Below are 16,907 nucleotides of genomic sequence, written 5' to 3' on the forward strand. Positions count from 1 at the left end.
CGGGCGGCGTGTTTCCTCCTCTGTGTCATCAGTGCCCCTGGTCAACTCCCCCTGTCAGGTGTAAAGGAGCAACTTGGACACTCAGGCATGAAGGAAGCATGAGTTCAAGTCCGTTGCTCTCCCCCTTGTCCCCCATATATGGGGACTAGGTTGGTGGAGGGTGTGTAGAGCCCAGGATCACATTAGATGATTGACACAGGGGTGGAAAAGTGGAAAAGAGAAGGAATGGCTGCTCTCTCCCGATTAGCTGAAAGGCTGCAATAACCAATCACCAACCAGCAGAATGTTCTCGCTTCACTGAAGAGCTGAAGGGAAGGCATGAGTGAGCCCAGGTCTCTGCTCTAGGACTGTAACACACAGATTAATTTATACTTGCAAAAAAGAGATTTCAACCTTACTACTACTTTTTACTTCTAGGACTTATCAGAGGAAATTATGTAAAAAATAAATTAAAAAATAAAGTTTTAAGAAAATTTTATGCGCATTTATAATAGTTGTTAAAATAATAATAATAGATTAATAATTTACATTTGGGGGATATCTTTAACGATAATAAATAAAACTAAATGGACCAAAAATGGACCCGCATTAGGGTCCATTTGGTTCCATTTGTACACTCTGAGAGTTACAGACCCATAAGGGTCCATTTGGTTCCAAATTATCATTTAGCTGGGGACCCCCTGGAACTCCCTCAGGGACCCCTGGGGGTCCCCGGACCCCACTTAATGGGAACCACTGTCATAGGTCAGGTCACCACCAGGTCATTCAGGCTCACAGTTTCTCAACCAGTGGAAATAAAATGAAAGAAATCAACAACAAATGCAATGGTCAGTCAGTCAGGGACCACATGCAATACGTCCATGGACTGTCAGTGGTCCACGGACCACCTGTTGGAAACCCCTGGTCTAACGGGACAAAGGCTGGATGTGTAGGAGAGGAGATGAGATGACCTCACATGACCTCTGACTGGACCTTCTCTGTACAAGTCTTATATTGTGTGACACTGCTGCCCCCTGTTGGAAACATCTATGTCTGTTGTCCTTTAATATAGTCATATATATCAGCTGGTGGAAAACAGTACTCAAATGTTTTACTTAATTAAGTAAAAGTATCAATACTGCAATGTAGAACTCTGCTAGGTCCGGGAATTCCAAATGTACTCAAGTTTTTTTTAGGTGACTAAAATGTGACTAAAACTACATGAAAACCATTCAAGACTATGACTAAAACTAAAATCTAAATCTAGCTGCCAAAGACAACACTGCACTGTAGTGTGATTAAGTATAGGCCGAGAGGCGAGCCGCGATATAACCAGTAACTCCAGGGTCATAATCGTTACAGTTGTTAGCTCAATAATAGCATCCATATGCTAGTACTGTACATATAATAATCCCTTAACCCATTCTGGGCGGGAACCCCTTTTGGTGTTTTAGACATTGTTATAATTTAGCTACTGAATAATAGCAGATCTACAAGCTCATATTGCGCCACTTGGTGGCACGCTATGTGCTTGTAGATCTGTTTTTTTTATCGTGAAATTATGGCACAAATCTTTGAATATATATTCTTTCAGAGCCAACGTTTTTAACTCAAATCTTTGCTTCTGAGGGGTTCCTGGAACAACATATTTTCAGATGGGGGGTTGGGGTGACCAATTACATATAATTTTTGGGGTTCTCGACATTGGCAATATTGACAATATGGAGCACCACTGATACAGAAACATCTTTCAGAAAACTGTCAGAATATAGAATACTTTTTCTTTTCTTTATTTCGACGTCCGGTCTAAATGGGTTAAGTGCCAACTGGGATATATACCCCCCCCCCCCCCCCCCACGACACACACACCTCCCCACCATCCCCTTTTCTCATTATTTGGGCCCACGTGGAGCAGACGTCGCCTCACGGCCGCACGCCTCCCTCCCTCCCTCCCATGGGGGCACGATATTCTCCGTCCCGTCGGACACTTGACTTGACTTGACAATCACCACGTCCTCATGCATCAGTAATGTCCTCGCTTCGCTTCCTGTGAATAACCCATTCTGAACGGGAACCCCTTTTTGGTGTTATATAGCATTATGTTATGATTTAGCTATTGAAAAAATAGCAGATCTACAAGCTCATAGCGCGCCACCGAGTGGCGCGCTACGAGCTTGTAGGTCTGCTATTTTTGAAAAATCGAAAGAACGGCTGACATAGAAACATAGCTTTTTCTAGAAAACTGTCAGGATGTAGAAGACATTTATATAATCTGATCTCAGGTCAGAATGGTAAACTGTCAGGATGTAGAAGACATTTTTAGAATCTGATCTCAGGTCAGAATGGAAAACTGTCAGGTTGTAGAAGACATTTTTTAGAATCTGATCTCAGGTCAGAATGGGATAATTGAGCCCACGCAGTGAGTGAGTCTGTGACAGGCGTACCTGGGTGGGTAATCACAGGAGAGAGAGAGAGGGAGAGAGAGAGAGAGAGAGGGAGAGAGAGAGAGAGAGAGAGAGAGGGAGAGAGAGAGAGAGAGGGGTGAAAGGGACAGGATTGCGTGAGACGGATTGCGTGAGATATGAGACAGAATAAAATGACATTGACAGTGTGTGGGAGAGAAATGAGTCGCATCACACGCTGTCAATTAATATTTCTCTCCCTACCTGTCTCCTTTCTTCTTCCTTTCATGTATTCACAATACATGCACAGCATGCGTACGGTACGGTACGGTACGGTACGGTACGGTACGGGACGGTACATACCGCTGAATGCTGATACTTGCCCTTCACACAGAAGAAGTTTTACTCTTTGTCCCCCGTGTGACTCCTATTTCTCTAAATCTCATTTTGATCTCTATCTCTCTCTCCTGTGTGCCTCTCTTTTGTCTGTTCGGCTCACCGTAAGGGTGGTGCATACTAAAATTCAGGTTATCTCTCTCTCTCTCTGTAGCTGTGTTCAACTCATTGTGTTGCTTAACAACCCGTGCAGGAGTCATTGTTCTGTGCTGATCTGCATGCACTTCTTCAACTCCGTAGGGGGAGAGAGAGAGATAGTGCGTGCGTGCTTGCTTAGCGTGCGCCATGCATTAAATGATCTTTTATGTCTCTCACACACACTGGCTATAGTTAGGATTAGGAACACACTCTGTGTGAACCGTATATATAGAAACACCGTTCCTCCCTGAAGCTGTATATAACCAGAGGTCATCTCAAGCCGGCGGCATGGCCCGCTTTTCCTCTCTGCATGGGACTGAGATTAGTTCTCTTTTTTCAGTGATTAGTGGCGTGCGTACGGTGTTGTGTAGCCAGGCTCTACACACATTAGTGGCGTACGTAGGGTGTTGTGTAGCCAGGCTCTACACACATTAGTGGCGTACGTTCGTAGGGTGTTGTGTAGCCAGGCTCTACACACATTAGTGGCGTACGTTCGTAGGGTGTTGTGTAGCCAGGCTCTACACACATTAGTGGCGTACGTTCGTAGGGTGTTGTGTAGCCAGGCTCTACACACATTAGTGGCGTACGTAGGGTGTTGTGTAGCCAGGCTCTACACACATTAGTGGCGTACGTAGTACGGGTGTTGTGTAGCCGGGCTCTACACACATTAGTGGCATACGTAGTTACGGTGTTGTGTAGCCGGGCTCTACACACATTAGTGGCGTACGTAGGGTGTTGTGTAGCCTCGGCTCTACACACATTAGTGGCGTACGTAGGGTGTTGTGTAGCCCCGGCTCTACACACATTAGTGGCGTACATACGTACGGTGTTGTGTATAGCCAGGCTCTACACACATTAGTGGCGTACGTAGGGTGTTGTGTAGCCAGGCTCTACACACATTAGTGGCGTACGTAGTACGGTGTTGTGTAGCCAGGCTCTACACACATTAGTGGCGTACGTAGTACGGTGTTGTGTAGCCAGGCTCTACACACATTAGTGGCGTACGTAGGGTGTTGTGTAGCCCCGGCTCTACACACATTAGTGGCGTACGTAGGGTGTTGTGTAGCCAGGCTCTACACACATTAGTGGCGTACGTAGGGTGTTGTGTAGCCGGGCTCTACACACATTAGTGGCGTACGTATGTACGGTGTTGTGTAGCCAGGCTCTACACACATTAGTGGCGTACGTAGGGTGTTGTGTAGCCGGGCTCTACACACATTAGTGGCGTACGTAGGGTGTTGTGTAGCCAGGCTCTACACACATTAGTGGCGTACGTAGGGTGTTGTGTAGCCAGGCTCTACACACATTAGTGGCGTACGTAGGGTGTTGTGTAGCCAGGCTCTACACACATTAGTGGCGTACGTAGGGTGTTGTGTAGCCAGGCTCTACACACATTAGTGGCGTACGTATGTAGGGTGTTGTGTAGCCAGGCTCTACACACATTAGTGGCGTACATACGGTGTTGTGTAGCCTCGGCTCTACACACATTAGTGGCGTACGTATGTAGGGTGTTGTGTAGCCTCGGCTCGACACACAGGCCTCCATCTACAGTTGACGGACAGATGAGTGAGTTTCGTCCTCCAGGCGGAATCCAATTATCATCTCTGTCTCTGAGCTTCTATAGATCTACTCTATAGATCTTCTATAGATCTACTCCTTTTGAATACTGACAAGTAACTGACAAGTTTGGGACATAATGAGGTCTCCTCCACCCGACAGAGACGATAATATTAGATTATTATTTCTTTCAGCACCGATCATTACACTATACTACTAATGTCACACGACCCACCGGAAGGCAGCTTTACATAATGTATGTACTGTACCATATTATAAGGTGCTATAGTATCAATGTAATTCAGGGGGTGCCGTGGAATTATAAAAGTTATTTCGCGGGGGGTGTCCTGTCCTGATCTGAGCCCAAAGCGTTTGAGAACCCACTGTGTACTACAGCATCACACACCAAATAGAACAAAAGTATTGCAGATAATTCTGCTACTTTTGCAATTATTTTAAACGTAACCGTTTGTTTTCCCACGACAGAGACGATATGCGTGGAGTACGTAATGCAGTGGTTCCCCAAAGTAGTGTCCGGGGACCCCCAGGGGAACTTGAGGAAGTTCCAGGGGGGTCCCCAGCTAAATGATGATTTGTAACCAAATTTGGTTCCATTTGTACACTCTCAGAGTTAAATTAACAGTGGTTTTTACAGGATAAATTGGGGGTCCCAGAGATAGAAATGCCATTAAATCGGGGGTCCGTATAGCATAATGTGTGTGAAACTGGGGGTCCTTGAAATGAATATGTTTCGGAATCACTGCTATAGAGCCGTAAAAAAATCTTCCCTTATCGAGGTCACTGGCATACAGTATGTTTTCAAATGGGGGGTCCGTGGCCTAATACATGTTGATTTGGGGGTCCTTGTATACCTGCAGAAGGCCTCCCCAGATGGCCTCCCCCGCACATCAAGCTATTCCACAGAGCGTACCAACTTAATTAATGGGAATGTATTCCCATGCTTTTTTGTTCTTGCTTAACGTAAGTCGCTCTGGATTAAGAGCGTCTGCTGAAAGCCTAAATTGTAAATTGGAATGCTAAAACGTTTGAGAACCCACTGTGTACTACAGCATCACAACAAATAGAACAAAAGTATTGCAGATAATTCTGCTACTTTCGCAATTTCTTTAAACGAAACCGTTTTGGACAGAGAGACGATATGCATGTAGGAGATAATCGTAACGTAGGCCTTCCTGCAGAAGACCTCCCCCGCACGTCAAGCTATTCCGCAGAGCGTACCAACTTAACCCATTCTGACCTGAGATCAGATTCTAACAATGTCTTCTACATCCTGACAGTTTTCCATTCTGACCTGAGATCAGATTCTAAAAATGTCAGTCTTGCTCTTCGATTTTTCAAAAATAGCAGACCTACAAGCTCATAGCGCGCCACTCGGTGGCGCGCTACGAGCTTGTAGATCTGCTATTTTTAAATAGCTAAAGCATAACATAATGCTATAACACCAAAAGCGGTTCCCGCCCAGAATGGGTTAATGGGAATGCTAATTGGTAGAGCTGATGTCTGCTAATTCCCCAAACGCCCGCGCGCATCGCATCCCAGTCCCGCGGATAAACAACGTTAATGAAATTTTAATTGCTACGGTTGATATAAATGTAGCTTGTGGCGTGTAATGACAATAAGTAAAACTACTTGCCATGCAGCCTTTGGTGTGTCGCCATGACGCACAGACCTAATGAATGAACGGCAGCCATGCAGTCTTTGGTGTGTCGCCATGACGCACAGACCTAATGAATGAACGGCAGTCTTTGGTGTGTCGCCATGACGCACAGACCTAATGAATGAACGGCAGCCTTTGGTGTGTCGCCATGACGCACAGACCTAATGAATGAACGGCAGTCTTTGGTGTGTCGCCATGACGCACAGACCTAATGAATGAACGGCGGCTTTGGTGTGTCGCCATGACGCACAGACCTAATGAATGAACGCCATGCAGGCTTTGGTGTGTCGCCATGACGCACAGACCTAATGAATGAACGCCATGCAGCCTTTGGTGTGTCGCCGTGACGCACAGACCTAATGAATGAACGGCGGCTTTGGTGTGTCGCCATGACGCACAGACCTAATGAATGAACGCCATGCAGGCTTTGGTGTGTCGCCATGACGCACAGACCTAATGAATGAACGGCATGCAGCCTTTGGTGTGTCGCCATGACGCACAGACCTAATGAAGGAACGGCAGTGCAGTCTTTGGTGTGTCGCCATGACGCACAGACCTAATGAATGAACGGCATGCAGCCTTTGGTGTGTCGCCATGACGCACAGACCTAATGAATGAACGGCATGCAGCCTTTGGTGTGTCGCCATGACGCACAGACCTAATGAAGGAACGGCATGCAGCCTTTGGTGTGTCGCCATGACGCACAGACCTAATGAACGAACGGCAGTGTCTGTTGGAGGATGTGCTGCTTGTTGTCAAAACCAATTCCCAGAGTGAATTCTCTATCTTTCGCATAATGTGAGAATGACTCACTCTGTTTTGACAAGAGGTACAGTTTGTTTACTGTGTGTGTGCGTGTGTGTGTTTGTGTGTGTGTGCGTGTGTGTGCGTGTGTGTGTGTGTGTGTGTGTGTGTGTGTGTGTGTGTGTGTGTGTGCCGCACGGTGTGTCCGTGTGCGTGTGGAGCCTGGTATTCTCTCCTAGGAGTTATTGTTTTTAACCCATTCTGACCTGAGATCAGATTCATACGAGGTTTCCACTGGACACACACTGGTCTGATTAACCCATTCTGACCTGAGATCAGATTCTAAAAATGTCAGTAGTTCTTTGATTTTTCAAAAATATCAGACCTACAAGCTCGTAGCGGCTATGAGCTTGTAGATCTGCTATTTTTCAATAGCCTAAGCATAACATGATGCTAACACCCAAAATGCGTTCCCGTTCAGAATGGGTTAAGCCTCGCCAGCCTACAGAATTACATACACACGCACAACAAACAACACACAAAAAGGAAACTGAATTAATTTCAACAAAAACCCACTGCATATAGTTTGTAGTACACCAGTTTGAGGAATTGCTTTTTTTGGGTCATTTCTAGGCAGACGGATTTATTTGGAATGGTCGATATGCACCGCTGAGATTAAAAACTGCCCTGTGATTTATGGCCTCTTTACATTCAGTGTGCCTGTGTGCATTCCAAGAGAGATGTGTGTGTGTGTGTGTGTGTGTGTGTGTGTGTGTGCATGTGCATGCAGAATAAGCATTTGCAAAATAGGCACTATTCCCACAAGGGCAGTATTTTCAGTATTATTGTACTGTATCAACATCATTAGCAGGCCTGTTGTTCTCGCTTTGTAGCCTGTGTGGAATACTGTGACTTGTGACTCTGGTGTTGGGGGGTGTGTGAGTCACTGTAATGAACACAGTCTGGGTTTCTTTTGAACATCTAGCCTCGGGCGCCTCCCTAGGGAGGTCCTCGACGCACGTCCCACTGGGAGGAGACCCCCGGGGGCAGACCAAGGACCACGTCCCACTGGGAGGAGACCTCCGGGGCAGACCAAGGACCACGTCCCACTGGGAGGAGACCCCCAGGGGCAGACCAAGGCGCAGTTGGAGGAAACACATTGACTCACTGGCCTTGGAACGTCTCGGAATCTCCCCAGGAGGAAGTCACTAATGTTGCTCTGGAGAGGGAAGTCTGGAGCTCTCTGGTGGAGCTGTTGCCCCCGCGACCCGACTACGGATAAGCGGTTGAAGATGGACTGATGGATGGATGGATCTAGCCACTATCTCTTTGACTCTCTCTCTCTCTCTCTCTCTCCCTCTCTCCCTCTCCCAGAGGAGATCTTCCAGTCCCACATCGCCCACTGGTGGTCGCCGGACGGTGCGCGGCTGGCGTACGCCACCATCAACGACACCTTGGTGCCCAGGATGGAGCTGCCCATGTTCACGGGCATCCCTTACCCCACGGGGAAAGAGTACCACTACCCCAAGGTGATGCCACGCCCCCTTTTCTTTCTCTCTGCACAACCTTCATTGAAGCTGTAGACTGTAGTTCAGTGGTTCCCAAATCTTTTCGTGTCAAAGACCCCCAAATCAACATTTATTAGGCCATGGACCCCCCATTTGAAAACATAATGCCAGTGACCTTGATAAGGGAGGATTTGTACAGCTCTAGCAGTGATTCTGAAACATATTAATTTCAAGGACCCCCAGTTTCACACGCATTACGCTATACGGACCCCCGATTTAATGGCATTTCTATCTCTGGTACCCCAAATTTATATTGTAAAACCACTGTTAATTTAACTCTTGAGAGTGTACAAATGGAACCAAATGGACCCATAAGGGTCCAGATGGTTACAAATTATCATCTAGCTGGGTCCCCCCCTGGAACCCCCTCAGGTACCCCTGGGGGTCCCCGGACCCCACTTTGGGAACCACTGCTGTAGTTGAAACGATTGATATTTCTTTCTTCTGTCTTTCCCACCAATGGACAACATGTAGTATTGTGAAATTAAATGGCACTGAGATTAAAAACTGCCCGTGATTTATGGCCTCTTTACATTCAGTGTGTGCGTGTGTGTGCGCGCGTGTGCATGCAGAATAAGCATTTGCAAAATAGGCATTGTGAAAATAGTATTGTGATATTAAATGTCACTCATCTTTGCTGTTCCTTCCAGGCCGGTGAGGAGAACCCCGTCATCACGCTGTACGTGGTGAACCTCAACGGTCCTCTCCACACCATCGAGATGAGGAGACCTGACGACCCCAGAATAGGGTAGGTGGGGTTTTTTTCACGTCCCGTCAGTAGATATCATTAATTTGTCGTCAGGGGTTAATACTTAGGAGCCATAGGCCATGGAGTGACATGAAAGTAATCTAAATTAGCGTAACAGTAGCGATCTTTTATATATTTTGTAACCCATTTTTCACCCCTGTGTCAATCATCTAAAAATGTGATCCTTGGCTCTACACACCCTCCACCAACCTAGTCCCCATATATGGGGGACAAGGGGAGAGCAACGGACTTGAACTCATGCTTCCTTCATGCCTGAGTGTCCAAGTTGCTCCTTTACACCTGACAGGGGGGAGTTTCCCTGGTTGGACGTAGCGCGTGGAAGGAACACGTAATTCCAACCAGTTCCTTTCCCCTCCATCAGGCGCCCGGGCTGGCCAGGGGGAGGCAGTATAGAGACCAGTTCCTTTCCCCTCCATCAGGCGCCCGGGCTGGCCAGGGGGAGGCAGTTTAGTGACCAGGATTACTGCAACAGTAGCGATCTTATTGTGCATGTTGCTCCTTGTGTTTGTCAGTGAGTACTACGTGACGATGGTGAAATGGGCCACGACCACCAAGCTGGCCATCAACTGGCTGAACCGAGCCCAGAACATCTCCATACTGACCCTCTGTGGAGCCACCACCGGGGTCTGCACCAAGGTATATGGACCTGTCTGTCTGTCTGTCTGTCTGTCTGTTCTGTCCGTCCGTCCGTCCGTCCGTCCGTCTGTCTGTCTGTCTGTCTGTCTGTCCGTCCGTCCGTCTGTCTGTCTGTCTGTCTGTCTGTCGTCTGTGGTTTGAACGCATGTGACTAGGGTAGCTGTCAATTGTAAATGTATTTTTCAAAAGTATTCAAATCGTCGCATATTTAGAATGGGAATATTACCTTGTGTGTGTGTGTGTCTGTGTGTGTGTGTGTGTGTGTGTGTGTGTGTGTGTGTGTGTGTGTGTGTGTGTGTGTGTGTGCGCGTGTTTCAGAAATACGAGGATGAGAGTGAAGGCTGGCTCCACAGACAGGTACAGTAGGAGCCAATTCATGTTGTGTGATGTTCGTACTGTACTGTACTGTACTCACACGCAAAGCATGTGACATTCAGACTACAGCTCATTAATAATGCCTTTGATATGTTAATGTGACCATGTAGTGGCAGTGTTATGTAGAGGCTTTGAAAAAAAGGTTTTAATTTAAAATATCGACCTGTTTATTCCCTCGCTGTCAGACCTGTCAGTGTCAAATCGTCCTTTCCAGTTGTCTGTTGTTTGTTCTCACAGCGTAAATTGAAGCAAACTGATCCCAGGTCTGAACTCTGGGCTGAATGTTGTTGTGCTGTGTTCAGAGTAAATTGAAACGAACTGATCCGAGGTCTGAACTCTGGGCTGAATGTTGTTGTTCTGTGTTCAGAGTAAATTGAAACAAACTGATCCGAGTTCTGTTGTTCTGTGTTCTTCAGAATGAAGAGCCTCTGTTTTCCCACGACGGCCTGAGGCTGTTCTTCACCAGGGCCATCCCTCAGGGAGGCCGGGGGAAGTTCTTCCACATCTCCATGTCCATCTCACAGGTAATAATAATAATAATAAAACTTTATTTGTATAGCACCTTTCATGACATGAAATGCAGCTCAAAGTGCTTTACAGAGCAATGGCAATGACATTAAAAAACAAGCAGTAATGCAATACAGTGAGGACATGAATAACAAAAAATAAAAGATCAATTAAAAGCAATGTTGTAGCCCAGGCGGTGGCGTAACCGTCTGGGCACCCGACTGGTAATCCAGTCTCAGTGTGCCGCGGGTTCGACTCCCGAGCCCGCCACGGCCATTATTGCATGTCATCCCCCCATCTCTCTCCCGTTTCCTGTCAGCCTACTGTCTGTCCCTTCAAAAAACCAATAAAAGGCGTAAGCCGCAAAAAAATATCTTAAAAAACAAAAGAAAAAGCAATGTTGTAGAAGTGGGTCTTGAGCTGTGCTTTAAAAATGTCTACAGAGGCTGCCTGACGAAGGTACAGTGGGAGCTTGTTCCATGCCGTCGGCCCGTAGAAGCAAAAAGCTGCTTCTCCGTATTTTTTTGTTGCCATTTCTTTAGGCAAAGCGAGCAGGCCAGCAGTGGAAGACCTTAGGGGCGGTTTGGTAGGCACTATTATATAGGCAGCTGGACTGGAAGAACAATACTGAACAATTGGAGAACAATACTGTAGTTCTAGCTCTGGTCCATAGCTCTAATGCTCTGGTCCATAGCTCTAATGCGTTGCATTTAGAGCTATATATGTTACTCTCAACTTCCGCCGCTCGCATGAATGCAGACCAGGACTGAATGCAGACCTCTCGTCTTTGGCGTAAATAAAAAGAACGTTTTTGCTACTCACAAAAACAAAGGCGGGTTGTGTCATTACAGTAAGCCTACTTTCCTTAGTGGCTTAATGGACACACTCTGAGCCCCCTCCCCCCTCTCCCCCACCACACGTATAAACTGTACTTTTTGGCCAGAAAGGGATTTTTTTTCATCGGAGGAAAAATATTCTTTATGAGGCCGTTCTCTGGGCAAGGCGCAGTGGAATAACTTTTTTACTTCTCTCTGTCTCTCTCTCTCTGTCTCTCTCTGTCTCTGTCTCTGTCTCTCTCTCTCTCTCTCTCCCCCCACCCCTACAGCCCAACACCAGCACAGACACACTGCAGTCCATCACATCAGGAGACTGGGACGTCACCCGGATCCTGGCCTACAACGAGGACAGCCAGCTGATGTACGCACACACGCACACGCTCACGCGCACGCGCACGCGCACACGCACACGCACACGCACACACACACACACACACACACACACACACACACAGTCTGTGTTTATCCAAACACAGACCTTATCAATTATTATAAATAACAGACACAGACTCATACCTATCTGATTTGTTTATTTTTGGAACACAGTGAGTGATGCAATTCCACATTTCTGTGGATGTGGATTTTAAGTAACGCTGCCACCTGCTGGTCTGCATGAGTTACAGGTTGCGTAGTGTTTACATAGTGTTGTGGTCTGTTTGAACTCAGATACTTCCTGAGCACAGAGGACGATCCCAAGAGGAGACATCTCTACAGGTATTCAGTAATTCATTAATTAATTCCTTCCTTTCTTCCTTCCAATGTTTGTGTTTGAAGTAAGTGTAATGGAAGTACATTTAGTTCACGGTGGTGGAGGAACTCATTAGTACGTTCACACACCTCTCTCTCTCTCTCTCTCTCTCTCTCTCTCTCTCCCAGTGCCGACACGGTGGGGCCGTTCAACCGCCGCTGTCTGTCATGTGACTTCTCCGACCTGTGTGGATACGTCAGCGGCTCCTTCAGCCACAACATGAGCTACTTCCTGCTCGACTGCCACGGTATATTTTACACTGACGTTCCTCTCAGGGATGGGATGCTATATGGTTCAAGTAAAATCACACCCGTGTGAACTGAGTGGTGCAACTCCTCTCTCCCCCTGCCTCTCTCTCTCTCTCTCTCTCTCTCTCTCTGTAATTAGCAGGCAACAGTGCAAGACTATCTCTTTCTCTCACAACAGCGCCACTTTTGCCCCTACTGGTACTCTAAACATCGAGACATAGTCACATAGCTGTTCCTTGGAGTGGTTGCACCACTCAAAAAAAACAAACATCAAAAGTTCCCATCACACATATAGACTTGGCAGCCCCCCCCCCCCCCCCCTGTGGTAAACCCTGAACCCTTTTGAAGATCTTGTAAAATGTCATTATTATCCTAGAAGTAACTAGACCATTTCTTGCATAAGTTGTGACTGTGACTGAAAAGACACACGAAATATAACCTGATCCAAACAGATCTCCTGGGCCACAGAGCAAAAAAAAAACACGCAGCCATGGAAACAGCCGTATCAACGCTCTTGACAAACGACAAAGCTGTTGCTGCTATCTACAAAGGTGGCGGCGCCTTTTTGCACTTTTTTGAGATGAATTACTAGTTTATATGACGTGTGTAGCCGGTGAAAGTCATGCCCTGTAAACTCCCCATCTGTTCTGCCCTCTGGAAAGCCAAAGAGCGGCAAACGCTCTGCAGTAAAAACTAAGACAAATTACTTTAAAGTTTATCGCCGAAAATATAGCTTGTATGGAAGTGTGGGTGGTACATCATTTGGTACCATGTTTACCCTGCTGTGAATACTGAAGTCTGAGTCCGTGATATAACCTCTGGTACATCATTTGGTACCATGTTTACCCTGCTGTGAATACTAAAGTCCAAGTCTGTTATATAACCTCTGGTACATCATTTGGTACCATGTTTACCCTGCTGTGAATACTAAAGTCCGAGTCCGTGATATAACCTCTGCCGTGCCGCTTATTGTAAAAGTAGACTATTGGATTGTTTTTCTGCAAATATTGGTAGTTTCCTGATGTTGTTTAAACAGTGGTTCTCAAATGTTTTCATGTCAAGGACCCCCAAATTAATGTATTTTTCCGCGGGTACACCCCATTGAAAATATCTTGTACCATGGACCCCCATACAAGATGTATTTACGTATATATGTATTTTCTTAAAGATTTGTTTGAAAAAACTTCTGTAATTTTGATAGCATTTTATATAGACATAGCATTCTATAGTGCATATTATAAGGTTCATTGTACAGATATTCTACTGTTAGACGGCTGTTAACTTAGCTAAATTAGAAATTGTAGTCGCTTATTTTGGGCTTGTTTTCATAGACCTGTTTTGCTTTTTTGAGTGGTGTAACCACTCCAAGGAACAGCAACGTCCGTCCTAACCTATGTGACTGGTATGTGACTATGTTTAGAGTACCAGTAGGGGCAAAAGCTGCGCTGTTGTGCCAGAAACAGAGAGAGAGATAATGTTGCACTAATTACAGAAAGAGAGACAGAGAGAGACAGAGAGGAAGGGGGAGAGAGGAGAGGGGAGTTGCACCACTCAGTTCTCTCTCTCCCTACCATTGCCTGCTGTTTAGACGCTGCATGTCCATATTAATCTGTCTCCTGTGTTTATGGCTCCCCCAGGCCCATACGTCCCGTTTGCCGCCGTGTACAACACACAGGACAGAGAGAGTGAGTATTTGTTCTGTTCCACTGTTTCCACGACATGCTTTTACAAGCGCGCCGCGTCGTGTCAAATTAAGGCATATTAAAAAGAGAAATACGACCTTGTCACGAGGGGACAATGTGTAATTGTGTTTGCCAGTGACGGGCGCGTGCGTGCGTGCGTGCGCGCGGGCCACCTGTGCTGTGTGACTCATGGTTCTGGTGCGGCGGGCCAAGTCCCAGTAATTACATTACTCTGTTGGAAAAGGATGTTCCTCATGAAATTATGACTGGCGCTCTGGCGCGATATGAGCGTTCCCATAATTAGATTGTGTGTCCCTTCCCGCATGTCCCCACAAATATAGTAGAATATGATGAGGGAACAGACACATTGTGAGGAGTGGACCATTTTTCCCGGTCCCTCGGAAGAGTAATGTAATGGGTTGTTTTATTGGTTGGAGAAAAAAAAAGCTTTTTAGAAATGGGTCTAAGATTAGAAAAATATTCAGTTAGGATTGGGCATTTAGGCGTGTCTGTGTGTGTGCGTGTGCATGTGCGTGTACGTGTGCGTGTACGTGTGTGTGCGTGCGTGTCCGTGCGTGATCTGTTATCTCATAAGGCTGAGCTGAAGGGAGCGGTTTCTTTTCTGCACTGGAAGGCAAAATAAGAAATCAGCATCAAAATAAAACGGTGACACTACCCCGGCTGTAATACAAATGCACAGCGACAGGGCCAATATATACTGTGCAATTTTTCTTCACTGCAGAACAGATACAGCTCAACTCAACATCGCTTGATTTGATACAGGGGGGAATAGAGACCAAAGAAGAGAGTAAATTATAAAGTACATCTTTTATTTATGTGGCACTTCTTCTCACAGAGAGAGATCTCACAAAGTGCTTTTGCATACAGTGGGACAACAAAGTCTTGTATGCTCTGAGACGGGGGTGCGTAGGCAGGACTCAAAGTATTCAGAACAATGCACACCAAGTTGCACGAAGACCCGCACACCGCCTGCACAGACTTTATCCCATTCTGACCGGGAACCCGTTTTGGTGTTTAGCATCATGTCATGCTTTAGCTATTGAAAAATAGCAGATCTACAAGCTCATAGCGCGCCACCGAGTGGCGCGCTACGAGCTTGTAGGTCTGCTATTTTTGAAAAATCGAAGAACGACTGTGACATTTTTAGAATCTGATCTCAGGTCAGAATGGGTTAATCAGACCAGTGTGTGTCCAGTGGGAAACCTCGTATGAATCTGATCTCAGGTCAGAATGGGTTATTGGCAACGTTTCGGTCAAAGTCCTTCTTCAGACATCTGCTGATAATCGCTACGTGCACACCCAGAAATCCACCATGACCAATCACAGACGCCCTCGTTATAATAGGGATGAGACCCATAGCAGGTGGCGTGCAGTACAGTGGGACTTAAAAACAAACACAGGCATTAACAGTTGGAACAGAGAACAAGGCCTACAGTGTGTAAAATTCATCTCAGGCGAGACAGCAAAGCAGCAACAGCAACACAAGCATGGAACTATAAAATCAAGTGTGACTTCCACAAACGTTTGTTCAAATAATAGCGTCTTACGGTTGTTATTCTGTGTACACAGTACACGCACGCACCAGTGTTGTTTTTGGCAGCACATTTTGATTTTGGAATGTGTTAGTGTTCGTCTAGTTTTAGTAGACTAAATGTCATGAGATTTTAGTCGACTAAATCTACAGGTGATTTAGTCGGCTAAAATGTATTTTGGTGGGCATTGATGCCGTCATAAGGACTGTTTTTACACTTGCTGAAAAAAGCCGATCTACAAGCACACAACGCGTCGCGCTGCAAGCAAGTGTAAAATGACTCATACTGGATCTCTTGTCCACTAGAGTCCCTTCCTAACATTTTAGTCTAGTTTTTATTTGTTGACGAAATTGTCAGTATATTTAGTCTTAGTTTTAGTCATCATAGCACAGTTTCCATTTAGTTTTCTTCAGTGGAAAAAGGTAGTCGACGAACATTTTTCGTCTTAGTTTTAGTCGACGAAAACAACACTAGCACGCACACACGCAGTATATGCAAATGATGCATACGATACACCGATAGACCCACTCTCTCGCACACGCAGAGACACACACACACAGCACCACATAACAGGCTCCCAACACTCATGCGGTCCCCCAGGGTACGACACAACACCAGAACCGAAGCGTTTAACGAGCACACACACACACAGGATATCGCTCTTTACTCTCCTTCCTCTACAATCCTTTCAGAGAGACTAGAATTGATATTTTAATCCATGAGGTGTTCAAACCTGTATCAGGGGGCTTGTCAGCGGCGCGCGTGGCGCTCTGCCGTACTGTACGTCCCCTTTGGAACGTTCCTGCCAAAACAATCAAACATTATAATACGGTTCCACGACATTGTCGTTTACTCTGATAATACCGCCCTCCGCCCTTCATGATAAACACAGGGTTGTGCTACTGTTTCATTGTGTCTTTGTACAGTACGATGTACAGTACAAGACATTAAAGCTAAAAGGATGGCAATGGAACACAAGTTTCCATTGTGGGTCCTGTGTATTCCATTTGTCAACATAGAGAGATTCATCTACAAATACAAACACTGTACAAAGGTAAAGATTGTGGTCTCCTGCTGATTTTTGTTTTGAA

The 16,907-nt window shown here is 46.1% G+C and overlaps 1 protein-coding gene across 1 annotated transcript in view; it reads left to right on the forward strand.

The window, feature by feature from the left end:
* dpp6a (dipeptidyl-peptidase 6a) overlaps positions 1–16,907 on the forward strand; it is a gene marked incomplete at its 3' end in the record, with an annotated part of 351,171 nt that overhangs the window by 324,079 nt on the left and 10,185 nt on the right. Inside the window, exons 9-17 of the mRNA XM_080793953.1 lie at positions 8,269–8,423; positions 9,113–9,210; positions 9,744–9,867; positions 10,186–10,224; positions 10,659–10,766; positions 11,855–11,946; positions 12,252–12,299; positions 12,462–12,580; positions 14,219–14,266. Of these exons, the coding sequence (XP_080650079.1) occupies positions 8,269–8,423; positions 9,113–9,210; positions 9,744–9,867; positions 10,186–10,224; positions 10,659–10,766; positions 11,855–11,946; positions 12,252–12,299; positions 12,462–12,580; positions 14,219–14,266 (831 nt within the window). The remainder of the gene's footprint in view (positions 1–8,268; positions 8,424–9,112; positions 9,211–9,743; positions 9,868–10,185; positions 10,225–10,658; positions 10,767–11,854; positions 11,947–12,251; positions 12,300–12,461; positions 12,581–14,218; positions 14,267–16,907) is intronic.

The sequence above is a fragment of the Protomyctophum bolini genome, assembly GCF_963924005.1.
Source record: "Protomyctophum bolini genome assembly, chromosome: 21".
Lineage (NCBI taxonomy): Eukaryota > Metazoa > Chordata > Actinopteri > Myctophiformes > Myctophidae > Protomyctophum > Protomyctophum bolini.